The sequence below is a fragment of the Mangifera indica genome, chromosome 17 (assembly GCF_011075055.1).
Source record: "Mangifera indica cultivar Alphonso chromosome 17, CATAS_Mindica_2.1, whole genome shotgun sequence".
Taxonomy (NCBI): Eukaryota; Viridiplantae; Streptophyta; class Magnoliopsida; order Sapindales; family Anacardiaceae; genus Mangifera; species Mangifera indica.
The window spans coordinates 2,110,541-2,129,076 of record NC_058153.1 but is presented as its reverse complement, the minus strand read 5'-3'; the positions used below and the strand labels follow the sequence as shown (position 1 = coordinate 2,129,076).

At 33.9% G+C, this 18,536-nt stretch overlaps 3 protein-coding genes and 1 long non-coding RNA gene across 5 annotated transcripts; 2 read left to right on the top strand and 2 right to left on the bottom strand.

Moving 5' to 3' along the window:
• The first annotated feature begins 886 nt into the window (after nt 1–886).
• LOC123200794 lies at nt 887–2,453 on the top strand. Its single transcript, XM_044616177.1, has 3 exons — nt 887–1,558; nt 1,650–1,822; nt 2,115–2,453. The coding sequence occupies exons 1-3, from the start codon at nt 989–991 to the stop codon at nt 2,266–2,268; spliced, it is 897 nt and encodes a 298-aa protein (XP_044472112.1). The 5' UTR covers nt 887–988; the 3' UTR covers nt 2,269–2,453.
• A 569-nt stretch (nt 2,454–3,022) lies between these two features.
• LOC123200793 (equilibrative nucleotide transporter 8-like) lies at nt 3,023–4,715 on the bottom strand. Its single transcript, XM_044616176.1, has 2 exons — nt 4,006–4,715; nt 3,023–3,843 (listed from the first exon to the last, which is right to left on the bottom strand). The coding sequence occupies exons 1-2, from the start codon at nt 4,490–4,492 to the stop codon at nt 3,143–3,145; spliced, it is 1,188 nt and encodes a 395-aa protein (XP_044472111.1). The 5' UTR covers nt 4,493–4,715; the 3' UTR covers nt 3,023–3,142.
• A 2,964-nt stretch (nt 4,716–7,679) lies between these two features.
• On the top strand, nt 7,680–9,918 carry LOC123201065. Of its 2 annotated transcripts, none has more exons than XR_006498709.1 (3): nt 7,680–7,934; nt 8,014–8,423; nt 8,654–9,918. It is a non-coding gene; the product is annotated as an uncharacterized LOC123201065 (long non-coding RNA). The 2 variants fall into 2 exon arrangements; XR_006498710.1 differs by having other exon boundaries at nt 8,002–8,423.
• A 4,443-nt stretch (nt 9,919–14,361) lies between these two features.
• LOC123199989 (axial regulator YABBY 5-like) lies at nt 14,362–17,423 on the bottom strand. Its single transcript, XM_044615055.1, has 7 exons — nt 17,123–17,423; nt 16,335–16,454; nt 15,362–15,479; nt 15,183–15,231; nt 15,016–15,091; nt 14,854–14,922; nt 14,362–14,638 (listed from the first exon to the last, which is right to left on the bottom strand). The coding sequence occupies exons 1-7, from the start codon at nt 17,195–17,197 to the stop codon at nt 14,591–14,593; spliced, it is 555 nt and encodes a 184-aa protein (XP_044470990.1). The 5' UTR covers nt 17,198–17,423; the 3' UTR covers nt 14,362–14,590.
• Nucleotides 17,424–18,536: the final 1,113 nt, after the last annotated feature.

Sequence of the window (18,536 nt, the reverse complement as noted above, 5' to 3'; positions counted from 1 at the left end):
TTATTTTAATATAATATTATTCATAAATAAAATCATAAAAGGATGTTATAGTACTGAGTTATACAACAAACGGTTAATTTTTTTAGTTTTTTTTTTTCTATTAAATGTTGGTTATTAGAATTAAAATTTATACCAATATGGTTAAATTATTGGATGTAATATAGAGATATTAATTAAAATAATTAATTTTTTATTTTATATATATATAGTCATATTTGTTTAATTATACAAATATAATTATTTTTTAATTTGATTTTGTTTAAAAAAAAAAAAGAAAAATTATAAGATTTAAGATTGGTTAGATGGGTTGGCCAACTAGCCATGGGGGATGGGTTGGTCCACTGGGTGAATCACCCAATTAATTAATTTTTAAAAATAAAATAATTGATTGAGTATTTAGTCAATCAACTAATTTTTTAACTATCAAAATCGTTAAAAAATTTCATATTTTTATTTTATTTTATCTCATATTTTAATCTTAATTAAATGAATAAATGAGTTTTATATCTTAATTGAGTGAGTTTATATTTAATAAATAAATACAAAATTTAAAAATATTTTTAATATTTTATATTTTAAATTATATATGTATAATAAAAAATGATTTTATATATCTATATATAAAAAAGTTATTTTAAGTGATATTCACAATACAACTGTATTACTTTATATAATTACTTAATCACATTAATTAAATATCTAATTACATTATTTAAAATATTCCAAAACAGTACTGAAAAATATAAGCCAAACAGGACTATCCAATATCAACCAATCATACGAACAAACTACAATTAGAGCACGTGACCCACACCGCCTCATATGTACCTCTTAGCTGTAACTTCCTTTCTTCTTCCTATAAATTTCAATGAGGGCGCTTCTTCTCTCTGCCACCATCAACTTGATTCAATTGTGAGAGTTGAGGTCTCACGGCTCCTCTCAAATTCACTTTCTCAATTTTCAACCTTTGGGCTTTTTAGGGTACAAAATGCTCCTAAGAAGTGCTTCAACGCCGATACTGAATTCATGGATACCAAACGCGAAAGAATCGTTTTCACCGGAGGTGGAAATACTTCACCAAATGCAAAGATCCAAATCCATTACAATATCAGCTTCGTCTCTAACTCCTCAATTTTCTTCTCAACAAAGTGATGATTCCTTTAAATTTATGACGAGAGCGCTCACTGAGACCGATCTTCGAAGCTCTACTGAGCCGCCCTTGCCAAAGAAGAGGCTCTCCGAAAAATTCACCACCGGGACGGCAGTTGTGGACGAAGACGAAATCGATACGGCGTCTTTGGATTTTAGTTTGTTTTCAAATTCTGGATTAGCGAGTGAAGAGTGTGAGGCTGGTGTTATGGTGGGTGGTGGAGCTTACAGCGGCGGCGGGAAGATGTATGGTAGCGGTCGAGGTGGATCGGACGGTGGATGCGGAGATGGGAGATGGGAGTCAAACAATAATGGAAATGATAAAACTGATATTTATTATCAGAAGATGATTGAAGCTAATCCTGGAAATACGCTGCTTCTTAGTAACTACGCCAGATATTTGAAAGAGGTAAATGTTCAATTTCAAGCTTGGCATTTTAATTATATAGTGATACAACTGCATGTGGTTTGTGCTGATGTGTTGATTGAAATGAAAACAGGTTCGTGAAGACTTTGTGAAGGCAGAGGAGTATTGCGGGAGGGCCATTTTGGCAAACCCAAATGATGGAAATGTTTTGTCCATGTATGCTGATTTGATATGGCGGAGTCAGAAGGATGCTCCTCGTGCTGAAGCTTATTTCGATCAAGCTGTGAAGGCTACTCCTGATGACTGGTGAGAATCATACTTAGATTTCATAAATTTCTGTATGGTAGTTAATGGCAGAAGAATAGAACCCGATATAAACCATAGAGCTCATGCGGTTAGAGGCTGCTAAATGATTATTGTAACTTGAAAAATATAGGTGAAGACTTTCTCAGAATGAAGAAACAAAGTTTTGTTTGGAACTTGCATTAGTTGTAATTGAAGTCTAACTAGTGACCCCCTGTTACGTTGTGATTTTTAACCTTCAATTTGATTCTAGGAGTCAGTGGATTAACAATGTTTTATTGATTTGATGGTGCAGTTACGTTCTTGCATCATATGCTCGATTTCTTTGGGATGCTGAGGAGGAAGAAGAAGGGGATGAGGATGTAGAAGAGGACATGACCACAACAAAACCACCTAGTTATTTTCATGGATTTCCTTCTGGACCTTCTCCAATAGCTGCTGCTTCTTAGGTTCTCCGCCTGTTTTCTTTCTTGTATCATACTACGGATATGAGCTTTTGACATTTGTTTGTATAAACTTTTCCTGCCTGTTGAGATGAGTTGTATTAACCTGTAACTTCTAGTTACGTTGTAATTATTGGAGTCATGTCATGTTGAAGATTAATAAAATATATGAAATCAGAATTTTGCAAAAATTTATCTGTACTGCACTGCTACCTCAATTTATACTTGAAATCATTTGCTTTTTGACAATTGATTGGCTTTGATATTACTAAAAAACAATAAACAGAGCGAAAGCCCAATAATTCTAAATGTGTTGTATGCTGTCTAAATTACAGTACCATAAACTTATGTCTAATGCAGTTTCAGAACCACATATTTGTTGTAGCTTAAGCTAAGCTACAAAGGAATTGCTTCTCTGTGATTGGGGTTTCAAAGCTCCAAGATTTCCAGCATGCACGTGTATGAAGGCTTTCTTTTTTACCTTATTCTCTGCACTTCTTGATGTTGTTATTTTCCCAGTAACTTTCACTATTTATTCAAGAAATCGAAGCTGCTAGCTGGATATTTTGCTTATTATTATTATTTTTTGGCTAACTTCTGCCTTTTTTAATATAGATGTCATTTCATTTGTGCGGGGTACTTTTGTCATTAGCTGGTGTAGAGTACAGGGGATGAACTTGAGAGAATATGACATGAAGATATGAAAAAAAATAAGCAAACAACACAATTGGAAGTGCTTCATCAATCACACTTACTGGAATTGCCAAATGATTTTTTTCATTCACCAGGTTCATATATTTATTATGGCTTACATGAAGATGATCAAATATTCTAATTTATGGTTCATATATTTCTTCCGAGCCAGGGAACTGTAAAAGCTTCAGATCATCCAAAACCAGCCAAGAACTGAACCACCAACCAGCCCAATTCCAAGTGATAAAATCATCACAATGGCAGCTATCTCAGCTTCTGCAATAGGCAACAACTTAGGAGTGAGAATCATGAGGACACTTGTTACATACCCATTAGTCAACCCGAGCATGAATGTCAGAGCTAGAAAAGGTGCTTCACTTCTCAACCACTTGGGTCCATGGAGGCAAACAGCAAAGAGTGGATAGAACAAAACCCTGGCAATGCAAGCCCATGTTGCCCTTTTCACACTCTTTGGAACAAATATTGCAGTGAAAGACTTCCCCACAAAGTCTGAAACATTATAAACTGTGATCAGCAAAACAGGATACCAATCCTGAAGAAGCTTAGATTCCAGGTTTTCTGCAATGAATCCGGGGAAAATTGACAGGGTCACAATATATATAAGGAGAACCCCGAAAGCTGGCCACTGAATTTTTCTGGCCACTTTCCATAACTTTTGCCCGGAAGAAAGTGGATCATCACTGACACTAAGAAGTCTATAATGATGTTGCATGATTGGTAACTTGTTTAGCATGTTGGAACCCAGACAGCAGCATAGCAAGATAACTGTACTGACAATAAAGTATAAGTAGGCACTTGTTCGAAGACCCTGTGAAGTCTGTGGGAGTGATGCTTTTGTTACAATCCTCAAGATGGAAACGAGAACGCCTGTTACAAAATAAATGTTTCAGTGATTTGACAAATTATTTGTGTGTGTTTTATTGTTCTTTTGAGTTTTTACCTCTTATTGATCTGTCCATGCATTTGTGGTTCATTAACTTAATAAAAATTGATATGAAAATAGGAGTAAAAAGAGAAATGTTGTTGCACCTGAAGAAGCTGTTCCGGCAAAAACAGCTTGCATATACTCTTTTGGAAGTTTCCCGGCTAATCCTATCAAGCTTCCAGCGATCAGGCCATCAGCTAAACCACATATCAGAACCGCTGCCACTGTCACTCCGTATGCTCCATGTGATCCGCTGCTGTGCCAAGTTCGGTCTATAATCGGAGGCACCATTAGAGAGAGAACAAACATGGAAAACCCCAAGTTCATTCTCAATCTAAAAGTCAGCCTGGAGCTCCATCCACCTCTGCTCACCACTAAAACCAGAACAAGCAATGAAGAAGTCATGTAGGCCACAGAGAAAACCTTTTCAACATGCCCAGCTGGATAGAGACAACCAAAGTAATCAACTGCTGTTATAAAAACATTCCAAGGAAGCAAATTCCCTGCACCAAGAAGGAAATGGATTATATAAGCAATCCTGTAGGTGTCTCTTGGCTCAGGTCTATCTGCAACACCCTTCATGGCTTCCATTTTTGGTATTCTTGCATAACCAGACTTTGTTGAAATTTAAGCTCCGTTTTAGCGGCTACATGTTCATATTGAATTGACTAGATGATTAGAAAGGCATAAACATTAAGCTGAGCTGATAAAAGAGATCGAACTAACTTAGATGATAAAGAACATGGAATTTCCAAAAAGGAGAATTTAAATTTGATACTCGTTGGCGCCACACCAAAATTAAACCTTTAATTTGTACGATATAATTATTGTGAAGTTAGTAACTGAACTTCGGATTTACCTATTTGGTGTGGTTAATCCACCCCAAAGAATGGTCCTGTCATAAAAAAAAAAAAAAAGACTCAATTAATCAAGCTCAAAGCCGCAAAGTAAGGCGGGCTAGCTGGCAGCTGAACTCACTAGGACCAAGGATTTGATTGATGGGTTGGAATTTGGAATGGATGGTGAAAAAATGAAGTGGGTGGGGACGGAAATGGATGGGCGCTGTTAGAAGAAGTAGCTTTTGATTCATTCAACAGATACACATGCTGGCAATGTCCAGTTTGCTAGAACCTTAGCAGAAGTGAGCAAGTTACTGGCGAATATCTTTATCCCTGATTTAATGATGTACTTTGGTCCAGTAAGAGTTAGGCCACTGATATTTGTCCAACTTAAATGCCAATGCTCAATTATTGAGCTGCTACTTGTTCTTGTTATTGATAATGATGGTGAGAAATAAAAGTAGTGTAGCCATTGATTCTCTGCTATAAAATCAAAGAAAATGTTGATTTGAGTTGTTGACATATATGTCTTTTCTTTTCTATCATCGCCTGCTATTTTATTCCTTTCCTACTTTATGTTATATTCAGCAATTAACCACCAGCCATGATGAAATCCTCTTGCTCAGACTTCCATGCCTTTACAGAAAAGCTTAGGCAAGTACAGAATGTGAAGCAAAACCAGTTGATGGGAACATAAAGTATGAGAGTGGGGGTTTAAGTTCCTCCTGAGATCATTTCAAGAATAAACTTTTAACTTATCTGTTATACTAATTGTAGATTTAATCACTATTAATATACCTGATCGATTCAACTTATTTCTAACTTTGATATCTATTTCATCTTCATGAAGTTAATTTATGATCCATGTAGAAGCTCTGTTCTAACATGAATAGGCACAATCAATTATATAATTTCATCTTTTTTATTCTTAATGGTATGAATTTAAGTCATGATTGAGATTAATGAAATGATGGATAGTTCAGCAGTCGGTTTCTCATATAAAATTATATATAAATAGAAAAAATGAAAATAAAAGAAAAGAAAAGTACAGATTTTTCTTTCCTAAGGGGGCCGACTTTATATGTGTCGGCTGAAAGTTTCCTTTTTAGATGATTTGCTTGAATAAATTACTATTCAAGGTTTAAGAAAACCAAAGTTCCCACCTTTTTAATAGTTAAACTACAAATTAACACCCCAACTACAACTCCTTTATAAAGAAATAAGGCAGAAGAACATAAAAGTTACTTTAGTCAAATCATCGACGCCAAATCTTCAACAATTGGCCTACACTAAATCAGTCATATTTAGTCTTAGCAAATGGTGAGTGGACGAAGTAAAAATGGGTGCGGATTGAAACCAAATTGAATTAAATAGGTAATAATTTCTAAAATCTTTATATGGTCCAATATATACAAGTTGACATACAAGTTATCCGTTAATATTACTTTTTTACTTTTTTTTATTATTTTAATATATTTATTTCATAATTTTCAATATTTTTTCTTTAAATATTTTATAAAGAGAATAAGTATTCCGTAAAGAAATGAAGATCTACCATAAATTATAAAAATGTTTTTTTTTATATATTTAAAGGATTTTAGGATTGAATATAGAATGAATATTCATAATAAAATGTTTAGTGCTTAAATTTTGTAAATTTGTTTTTTACACAAAAAAATCTTTTATTTTATGGTGGATTTGAGTTCAGTTCATGTTAGGAGAAAAAAATGTAAAATTTATATTAGACATGTCGTAAGTTTAATGTTGAAGAGAAAAAAAAAGATGAGTAGAAAAGAAATCACGGGTGACCCTTGAACATACTTAGTCTACTAGTAAAAATTCATTATTTGTGGGCATAAGTCTAAAAATTTAAAATTCATATTTATTTTTTAGATATGTGCTTGTGAGTATTTTGGATAACCCATCCATTTTGTCAAGTTTATCATATTACACCTAAACAAGTATCATCTAGTTAAGATGTGATTCCAATCAATCTGATTTGGCTTGAATCATTGAATCACACTTCGGGTAGTGTAATTCAAATTGTATCACATTTGGAATAGTGTGATTTAGTTGAAAACGCGTTAAACTGAGTGTGAATCCTATAAGATTGCACCAAATTAAGTGTGACTAGTAAAATTGGACCTTGGTTGACATAATTTTGGCCTCTGATAACATCTGGGCTAGTGCAGTTCAAGCCAATTTGCTCTTGGAAAGGTGCAATTTGGATGAATTCAACTTGAATTGCATCATGCCAGACAAGATTGCATATTTGCTAGTGTAAAAGGAATTTAGTTATATTTTGTAATTTAAGCGTTCGAGGGGTATCAACTGATTTCTCCAAACCTTGGGTGCACAAAGGAATTTTCTCTTTAACTTTTGCTCCTTGTTTCTATTAGCAGACATCAAAGTTTTCCTTCAAGCCCACTAATGATATGAATCTGAATCACTTGTACATGTAATTTTTTAGGTCATTGATAAAAATATATTAAACAGGATTATACATAAATTTAAGATTGAAGATCTCATTTAAATAATAATAATAATAATAATATAGGTAAAAATATGGTTGAATTTAAATCGAATTATGTTTGTAATTTGGTTCACATTTCCATTGACCAAATTATAGGTAAAATTTTCTTTTTTTTCCTGGACAATTTTTTTTTTTTGGGTAATGAGGAATCATACTTGAGTCGGATCGTTACTTTCGGAATCAAACTAATTACACTGAGTCGGATCGTTACTTTCGGAATCAAACTAATTACACTGAGTAAAATAAACCCCATATACAACTACTGGATCATGTAAGTTAAAAGTTTGATTTTGATATGTCACTAAATGAGACTTAACTCATACTCTTTTACATAAGAAACCTCATTTTTTGCTGTTTAAACTATTTTTGAGGTTCTTCCAGTATAAACTTGGAAGCAACTCTGACAATGATTTTTGCTCTTAGCAAACAATGGATGCCACTGATCTCGTACTTGGTGATGCGGAGGGGTTACCAAAATGAGCTTCCAAACATTGTTGATGTAAAGCTTATGATATAATTACACAAAATGTCAGGCCCGTTGAGATCACTAAAATAATTGAGCTGGGTGGCTGCTTAGAGTACAATTGTTGACAGTTGAGCTGCGAACAATGGAGAAGGATTAATCCTCCATGACAAATTCAGTGGGTTGACCTTATATAAGGTACAATATTTTAAATGGAAAACTACGTTATCTTTTTTCTCTGATCTGATATTCATCCCAGTGCCAGGGTGTCTTGTAGGAATCGATAGTTGAAGAGAAAAATAATACTGTTAACTCCATGAAAGGTCAAGCTAGGGGAACAACTGAGAAGGGTTCACACCGTAAGAATGTAACAAGTATGGTGAAGAAAAATAACGATGGGAAAATTGGTTCGGTCACCTCAAAGCAGCCTCTTGCCATTGCAACTAACCGGAGGTTATCTAATGACAGGCAAAATTCTGGAAGCATCAAAGGTGTTGTTTCTGGTAGGGCAACAAAGCCAGTACTTCGTGTTTAAGCTTGAATGTATGCTCTCTTTACGGCAATGATAAAAAATTTTAGTCCATAAGATTGGATTTAAGGACTTGTTTCTCACGGTATTTTCCATATTTGCTTTGGGCAGCAAACCAAAATGTCTTACGCTGCAACAACAGTGAAAGCAGGCTTAAGGTATGGTTCTTGTACATCATGACATATTAGTAGAGTGTCAAATCAATTTTAGGTTTGAAAGTTATGGTTTATTTATTTGAAGGAACTGTCTTGCTGCAAATAATGGAAACATATTCTCGTAGTTTAATGTTAGATTGCTATAGGGAAGAGAAAAGAGATCTAAAGCCTCTAAAACAATTGACTGCGAGTTTATGTTGAAAAAGCTCACATTCTGCTTTGTGTGTTTACAGGCTGCTGATGTTTCTAAGTGTAACAGTACTGTCTTGCTCTCTTTTCACTTCACTGAAGATGTTGTTTATCTTTGAATACTTCACAGAAGCCCTGAATCAAGAGGTAATAAACCTCAAAGAAAGGTGGACTACCTTGATATGGCTTCAGTTTTAAGTGTGATGATAGGACTGAGAAACGTAAAGAGGTCTATTTGATTCTTATTTGCAAACTGATTATGACTTTATCTTTAAGCTTCATTTGATCAATTTCAGATTTACTAACTATTTGCTTGCTTTTGTTTGGGAAGTTACCATGCAGGCAAAATCGCAGGCGGTGCTCTTAAAAGTTTTACTGGTTGAATACTTTTCTAACATTGATTTATCAAATAATTCTGTCCATCAGATAACACATTTTGACCATCAAATTTTTTACTGGTTATCTGAAGTTTGGCTGGATGAGTCAATGCCTATTTTCTGAAGTTACAAGTGTTGCTGAAATTGGGGTTTAAAATACGCTTTCAGTTCAAATTGCTTTGTTATGTAGACTTGAGAGTGATGGAAACGAGCCACAGAGAAAGTGCAGGAGTGTCTTTTGTAATACCTGGAAAGCCTTTGCTCATAAAAGTTTTAGTTATGTCAAAGTGTGTATAAATTTCTTGATTTTGATGGCAGATTCCAACAACAAGAGCTAAATCTCCTAAGCTTGGCTGGTCCAAAGGATCATACAAAGACTCTGATGGAAACAGTAGCCATGGTTCTCAATCAGGCTGGTTAAGTCTCGATAAGAAAATTACTCAATATCGGGGTTGCCAAAGGATCATCCCCCCAACAGTATTAAAAACCAGTTAGAAAAGTCTCTTCCCAAGCTTCCCTCTGAGAAAACTACAATGAATGATGCTACAGGAGATTCTGCATCCATTTCCCAAAATTCAGAACAACCTGATTTGGAGGCAGAAGCAAAGCAAACTCAGCCTGGTATAAATGATGAACTTGTAGCCTGCTTGGACGAGACAGAGAGTGAATCCAAAGTCGCAAAGCACTCAACAGAGGAGCAGTGAGTACAAGTGGACATGATAACATGCATTAGCTGAGCCTTAAATGGGTTGGTCTAGATTAAAACATGAAACTAGAAAGAATGTGTTGTATTGGGTTGTAATGCTACGGTGTTCATAGTCCGTGGGTGGTGTGTGATGCTAGCTTTTGTGTGCAGATTATGGATTGACTGCTCGTGTGCAGAATATGGTTCTTTGATGCAGATACTTTTTATAAACTATTTCTTTTTATTACATCAAATCTCACTGAAGTTTGCTTGGGATGACTGATATTCAGATTACAAGTTACCTTCTATTTATGGCTATTTTCTTTATACTAGTTGCCGAAGCAATGGACTTTGGTTCAAACTGATTATTTGATCAAGTATTTTCTTTTGTGTAGTGTTTACTAGTTTGTGGGCACATTGACTCAAGCCTTCATCTCATTCAGTGGGAACTAAACCTTCTTTGTCTTCCATTTCTAATAGCAAGCCTGCCCAAAGGTGGATATCTCCATCTGATAACACCGAGGGGTTTACTTTTCCTGTTTCTGCATCAACAGGGGTGTTCTTGGAGCCTCCAACGCCATCCGTGTGCCATCATTTCCAACCATTGGCATCCATCGTCCAAGCAAGGAACCTGCAGTTCCTTTAACAAATGTTGCATTTTTCTTTTAATAAAGATAAATTGTTTAAGCTTTCATTTTTCTTTCCTGCATTATGCAGCGCTTCTGCAAGTAAATAGCTGCCAGTCTGTAAATAAATGTCTCCATGGGTGGATTGGGCCCAAAATTGTTGGCCTATGAGGTCAATGGAGCAGCCCACTAGATAGAAAGAAAATGAAGAATAGGAGCCGTGAGGTGATGCTAAGGTTGGATTCAAACCGAATTAAAGTCAAACTAGACTTGATTTGAGTAAAGTTAAGCTTGAGCTCGATTTAGTATTATAGCCAAGTAAAAATGATTAAAACGACGTTGTTTTGCTATATATCGATCAAATAATATTGTTTTAGTCGATTAGTATTAAATTTTTTTAGAGATAAGATGAATGTCTCTAAAATTTATGCTTGAGCTAAAAAATATTTAATTTTTAAACTCAATTTCAAACTCACTTGAATCAGACTTATTTTAGATTCGTTTAAATGACTTCAAATTCAAGTTTAAGTAAATTTAATTCAAATTCATCCTAAATGATAGTGATTTAAAAAGAAGAATGTGGATACGTGGCATAATTGGTGTTCACATAATCAAAAGATCAAAGGCAATGTGGAAGGGGGAACATGATGCCACAGGAATCACATGTTGCTTCCATTTTCATGGCAAGAACTTATCCCCTTAAACCTGTAAGTCACTGAGCCCTACCCTACAACATTGCCTTTGGAAGGCAACCAAATTCCATGAGTAAGAAATAATTCAACAAATTGGGTCCGTGTGGTGTGGTTATGGTGTAGGAACACGTTAAAAGGACAGCAACATTCCTCTGATTGATTGGTGTTTGAATGGAGAGAGAAAGTGAGTGGGAGAAGTGAATGCGTTTGACAGACTTGAATTTGACGTTTCAGATTCTAATGTCAGAATCATTTTCCGCAGAGCAGCAGCAGCAGCAGCAATCCTCCGTATTCCTGACTACTGCCATGCCCACCACCACCATTTTCTCCTCTTTTTTTATATTTATATTTATTCGATTGCCAGCTTGAAATCTACTACAATCCAGTTCAGATCCCGAGGTCTTCAATCATTATTCATTTTATTTTATACTGGCAAAAGTTAAACATTAAAATTATGTGAGCAATCCAAATAGTATGTATTGTTGAAAAATATATATATTTTTTTAAATACAAGCGGGAATAAATTTAAGTTTTTTTTTTAAAAATATTATATCAAAATTAAAATTTTGATTTATTTGATTGAGTAATTATAGAGTCAATTACTAGATTCAGGGTTTTTTTTATTCAGTATGATTGATTCGGATCAATATGACAATCTAATTTAAACGATGTTCTTGATATATTAACCATATATTTAATTATATACGTGTAAATTTATATACATAGTTTTACTGAATAATTTTTTCCATATGAAAATGTCTAAAACTATCACATTCATGCTTCCCTCAATATTCAGTAATTAAAGCCAAAGTTTGGCCTCATAATATGTGTTTTAAACATGGTTTAAGACTTGTGAATTTGGTCGAACAAACAAAGCAAGCCTATAAATAGTTATTCAATATTGGTTACCTTCTAATTCAAGATGTATATATGTGTGTGTTTTTTAAATGCATTATTGAATTATTCAATTTTCTGATGGGCATCGTTTATCTTACAAATGATAAAATGTCGACCAATGGAGACCACCTCCCCACTTCACTTGATATGATGGCAAAGTTGACATTCAATTTTGAGATAACCACTCTTTATAACTATGTAAAATGTTTCTTAAATAAAGTACTAGAAAAATTGTAAACATAAGGGCGGGGGTCAATGGCCCTAGCCCCCTCCCTCACATTGATTTAGTTGAATGATTATAACATGTATATTATAGAGCAATACTATGCGTGCCCATTTTGTGTATACAAATTAGTATATGATTATATGTATTATCATATGTTGAATATTATTTTATTATTAATTCAAAATCATCTAATCACATTATGATATACATCAAGTGTGTACACATTTGTATACTCAAAGAGAATATTCATAGTATTATTATATATTATATAGAGTGATATTGTATATAGAAACAAATTTTATTAACGTATTCATACAATCTGATATAATAACATGTGATTGGGTAATTTTAAAACAAAAAAAAAAGAAACCATCATATGATTTGTTTATAGACATAGCTTTATTTTCTTATTTACAAGGAAAACAATCTTTTTTCTTTTAATTGCATATGAAACTTACAAAAGCTATGGATTTTGATCAAAGTAATGATAAACTTTGACCAGTTATACACAAATGCCCTACTCAGCCACTCAATAAAATCAAAATCGAATCCATGTTCCTGCAAAAGTGTTTTCTATAGCTTTAGTGCTTTTAATTATGCCAAGGATTCTCATATGAGAAATTCTCAGTAGCCTAAATAAATTGGTGGTCCATCAATTAACTTTTCACAACCAATACATATGATTTATCACTTGTAAGCATTAAGCTATCTCTCTCTCTCTCTCTCTCTCTCTCTCTATCTTCTCATATATAAAATAAAATTATGCGTAAAAATTTTTACTAATTTATCTGTATAAACAGAAATGACATTTTGCGATTAGATTATATGCTTTGACACACAAACTCTTTTCTTAGTAATTTATTTTCTCAAACACCAAATCATTGCAGACACTCCAAATAATATTTCTTCATTCAGTACACCAATGTATATACATACAAATATACTTAAACTTTTGAAGATCTAGGCTGTCTGTTTGTTCGTAGCAACTTTGGGGAGAAAAAAAATCAAAATGGGCATCTGAGTTGCTATGTTTTTGGAAACTTATAAGTTTGTTTCTACCTCGTTCCTATGAATTTTCTCTAAAATTATCAACTGCCTTTGTCATCTTGTTTACTAGATGTTAAGTCATTTGTCAGAAGTTTTTAAAGCGATTTGAGGCTATTGAAAACTATGAACCTGTGATTAGTTTTTAAGTTCTTTGATTTCCTTTCTTTTCAAATGGCATAAAAATTTTAGACTGCGAACAAGTTCCTCTAATGGAAGAAGCTTCAGTGGAGTCATGCTTAATTTATTTAAAAAAATTGAGAGATATAGCTGTATGTTAAAAAAAAATTAATGATGAGAAATATGTCAAGATCTCTAAGAATTCTTCATTGTAGATAAAATTTCTTGACTGACAAAGAAGAGTAGGACATTTATGTAAATCTCAACAAGCTAGCTTGCTCTTCCATTATAGGATGTTAAAGATTGCTTTTGGGCTCAACTTCACAACATCCACCTATCACATGTCAAGATAGATAATCCGTTGATAACCACGAAACCTACATCTACAACCCCTTGAATACGCGCTTTTTCTAATGATAATATTTAACAATATATCTATTTGGAATTGCCTTTTAATTTGATGTATTTACTTCAAGGATTTAAACCCTAAAAACAAAATTTAATACATATATAAGCAAATACCAATGGAGGGTACATATATATTAGCACATTGATTCAAATGGGGAAAATGTCATATAGTAATATTATATGCACAATTTTTATATATAAAAAATGATATATCCTTTAAAGATAAAATAATATATATTTATACGATAATAAATAATTATTTATATATAAAAATCATATATATATAGTTTTATTAATGTCGTATATGGGATAATCAATTCATGATATCATCCAAATCAGTGCCTTGAAGGTCCAAGTAAATGGGAAAATCCTAAAAATGAGTCAGATTATTTTCTCTCTTAGGAAAGTTACAAAAGGAAATTAAAAAATTTCTTGTTTATTAATATTAGAATGTTAAAACCTACAATTTATACATACATATAAATATATATATAAACACACGCGCACACACCTTGTTGTCAGAGTTCTGATCCCTAGAAACACACGCAAATAATAAAGCCTGGGTAAACCTACATAAACCCTAATGTCACCTACTAAATACAAACTGGAACCTAGCATGCTTGTACGGAAATAAAAAAATTATTTCTTTAATCCCAGCATAAATACTCTCGTAAAAATGTTTTGAAAGTCATTAAAGTCAAAATATCTTTAATTGAAAAGCCATTGATCAACAAAGACAGCCAACGAAAAGTAGCTTAACATGACCTAATTAAATAATTAAACAACGTACTCGAGACAAATAAACAGTGAAGAAGAATATAAAGTCATTAAGTTTCAGTCGACTTTCTTTACTGCCGGAGCTCACACTTCACTGCAGCAGTGCTCTTGAAAACTGAACAACATCCTTCATTTATTCAGGAGGGCTGCCCTTGACACGAGACGCTTATCAGAAGCCTGTAAAAATTCATCGAAAACGATGAATGTATTAATAGCAAGGGCAAGGATATATGGCATGCTTGTATGAAAGTTATGAAAATATTAATAACTCGAGGCTTGAGCTGTTGCTTTCAAATATCAGTGGCCATACGTGAAAAAAATTTTCCCCCAGGACATCTGGTGGGTAATTGAGAAATTATATATTCTTAATAACGAAATACCCAGGTACTTACATCATCCAGCTTAGGTTGGTTGTTGGCCTCCAGCATCAGCCCAAAATGGATATGAGGGAAGTGTGCCCACTAGAAAATATAAGTAAATATGGGATTTCTTAGTAACAATGGAAATAATTTTCAATTTTTTGAGTTTCAACAATGTATATATGGACCACTTACATTCTTTGCAGCGGTACTGAAAGCTTCCCTGTGGCTGATATCTGGGTTATTAGCCTTGATCCTTTGGATCTCCTCTCTACATTACAAATTTTTCCTTTAGTAAATATAAAGATTTCAGGCAGAAGACATTAAATTAACAAGAAAGAAGGTGATTGCAGTTTCATTACTTTATGAACTGGTTATAGGCAGAAGGTACTCGCTGCCTCTTCTCGGGAGCTGAAACATGAAATCAGCCGCACATGAATCGTATGCATACATGAACTTTAACCATATACAATCATATTTAGGGAAGAGAAAAGTGTTAAACAAAGAGGTGCCTGAACTAGAAAGGTATGTGGTGACTCACGTCGATTGACAACCCTTTCCTCAGGCACATGATGAGTTGGTGGTCGCAGTGATATCTTGTTGTTGCATTTGGAGGAGGAACCCAAGTCAACTCTGTAATCTGGCGTGTTGTTGGGGGCCTATGAAATGGTTTAAACTTAATAATATAACTAATATTTAACAGCAAAATAAAAGATGCATGTCTAATTACCATTTACCAAAGGTTATAAACCAGTATTCAACACATGAAATTGTAATGGAAGATGTTGATACTCTTTTTAATGCCATTGCCTTTTTTACTAAGGAACAAGCTTCTCACTAAGAGCCTCAATTTTTGTTAACTCTTATGCGTGTGTTCCCAATAATAGGAGAGAGAGAGAGAGAGAAATGGACAGAGAAAAGGGAAGAAAAACAAGCTTTGAAGTGACTGAATCGGTTAGATTTGTAACATCTGAGTTAAAAAGCAGAATCTTATTAAACCCAGTTAAACAGTAGTAGAATCAAGGGCTTAAAGATCTCAAAACCCCAGTTTCGCTAGGTTTTGTTTCCAAAGAAGAGGACAAAGGTGTTGAAAATTAAAGAAATCATTAAACCTAGAAACCCAACATTCATGTCAATCAAATCAAGGAAGTATTCTTCAAAAAGCGGCTCAAGAAAGTAAAGGAAAACCCTAGTGAGAAGTGCTGAAACTTAATGGGGGGTTAGCGGACAGGTCCTGACGCATCAAACAACTGCAGCCGCAAGACCCAGCTCTAGAAAAAGCAATAAAATAGGTTTAGCTATGGCGGCTGCTAGGCTTCCCTGCAGCAAACCCCTCAGAGAGAAATGCTTTGAAAGACTCGATTTAGGTCCTGAATGGTTCGATTTCCTCGAAAGAAGTAGACCCAAGAAACCCTAGATTTCTGAGGCTATAAATGCCCTAAAGTAAGCTCAACAATGCGATATATAGAGGTTTAATTTATATTATATATTTATTTTACCATAAACTGTATCACCTGAACATCTTGCCATGAAAGTGACTGAAACGCAGCTGCCATATTCACGGACCATAGATTACTGCAGTGCCCGCATCGGACGGTCACGATGTCAAACAAACTGCTGCAAGGAACACTCACCTGCGCAGCGCATCCAATAATTAACTTACAATAACAAATCTTTCAGTTGTCGAAACATTAAAATTTAGGGGCCGTGAAAATAGCCCAGATCATCGGGAAACTGAGAAGTTTGATTTTGTTTTTTCTGATTAGTTAAAGATGGGGAAAGTTGATCTGCAGTAAACAGCACCAAGTTGAAGCTGGTTGTGGCTGTGGTTTTGTGCAGTTTTGTGCTTTGGGGAGGGAAAGATATGCCACGCACAAGTAAATCAAAGGGTTATCAAGTAGTCTTCATCATCTTATCATCCAATACTTGTTTTAACGTTAAAAAACTCTGCAGTTTTATCAAAATAATATTATATTTCAGATATAATCCCTCTGGACCTTTAGGTCTGACTTCCTTTTTTGACTGCATAAGGAGGAGGAAAAAGAAAGTCTTAACGATGGAGACCTGACTGTAACAAAATCAAGAAACTTCAGAGAGAAAATCAACAAAATTTTAGTGATATAGCACGAGGAACTGATCACAGAAGCAAAGACTATAGCTTTTATCGTGATCTAAAATGTTGTTTCTTGTTGGGTGTACATGGAGAAAGACTAGAAAACAAACAAAAAACGTTAGTGGAGGGCTGATAAAAACTGAAAAAGCAGATCCCATTAAAGAAAGAAGAGAGTTGCAGATCAGATACCGCAAGAACTATATTGCAAAAGTTGCAAGGGATGTAGCAAAGTTGCTCGGGACCAGCATCGGTGCAGCTCGACATGTCTTTCCACCCAATTAACTTACAAAAAGAGGCTCGTTAACCCAAGAAGATGAAGAAGAAAGAGAGAAGAAATCAGCCAAGGAAGAAGGAGAAAACAAAGAACACAACACAACCCAACACCAATAGGAGATAAAAAGGTAGCTTTTATTCTCCCTATACCCCTTGCTTTGAAACCGGGCAATGTCTGTATCATAACAGTTAATTAAACTCCTTTATATAGATAAATAACATAGAATAGGATCTAAAGAGTTTTGAGTGAGAGACGAGGGTAAAGTGGGATTAGTAGTGCCCATGTAAGCTGGGGCCTGCTGCAATGGTAAAAAAATAAAATTTAAGCGGGTATTCGAGGTAAAGAGGGAAATTAGGGGTAGCACTGAGGAAGGGCAATAGGGAGAGGATAACAGAGTTAGGGTTTTGGAAGCATTAGTGATGGCAAATCTAATCTCTGAGTCCAGATGGGTTTGTTGTTATTATGATGAAATGAGAGCGACCACTCTCTCCTCACCTCTCTGCCCTGCTACACCTACAGCGGACTAAGGGGGCGAAATTTTTATCTCTGCCTATTTTAATTTTTTTTCTATTTTTGTCTATATATATTTGTATGCATTTCCGTACTTCAAGTTTTTTGGTCCTTCATAATTACAAGAATTAATTATGGTTAATTAAATTATTTTATTGTATGACTAGATCAATCAAAAACTCTCGTACAAAAGGGTATAATTTTGTTGTGATTTAACCTTACAACCAAATTATATAAGCTTAAATTCTTGATTTAGATGGTATAAAAATTATGAGATCGATTATTAAACTAAGAATTCTAGCTATTTAGTATGGTCCATTTAGTATTAAATAAACGGTTTAGTATCAAATCATATTGTCTTTAACATATATGTTTTACATTAATATTAAAACAAAAAATATATAATAAGATTATTAATATCTTTTTATTAAATTGTAAGTTGAATTGAAACAGGATATTTTTCTTTTTGTAATCAATATTTGAAAATAATCTTCCTTATGTATTCAAGGGAGATTGTAAGATAATTACTTTTATAAATAGTTGATCAAAAATTAATTTTGAAAAAAATTCAAAATAATCAGATTTCAATACTAGAATGTGAGATGTAGTACTCAAATTGGTGATATAAAAAAATATTAATAATTTGTTTTTTCTTTATCAACAAATTAGCAAATAACATGATCCCAATCTAGCTAGTTCCACCACTGATGTATCAACCGTAAAACCTTTCTTGTAAAGATTTTTGCATTGAAGAAGTAATCCATTACTGTATAGTGATTATCTATATCAGTTGTTAAAAAAAAAAAAGTTTAATTCTTT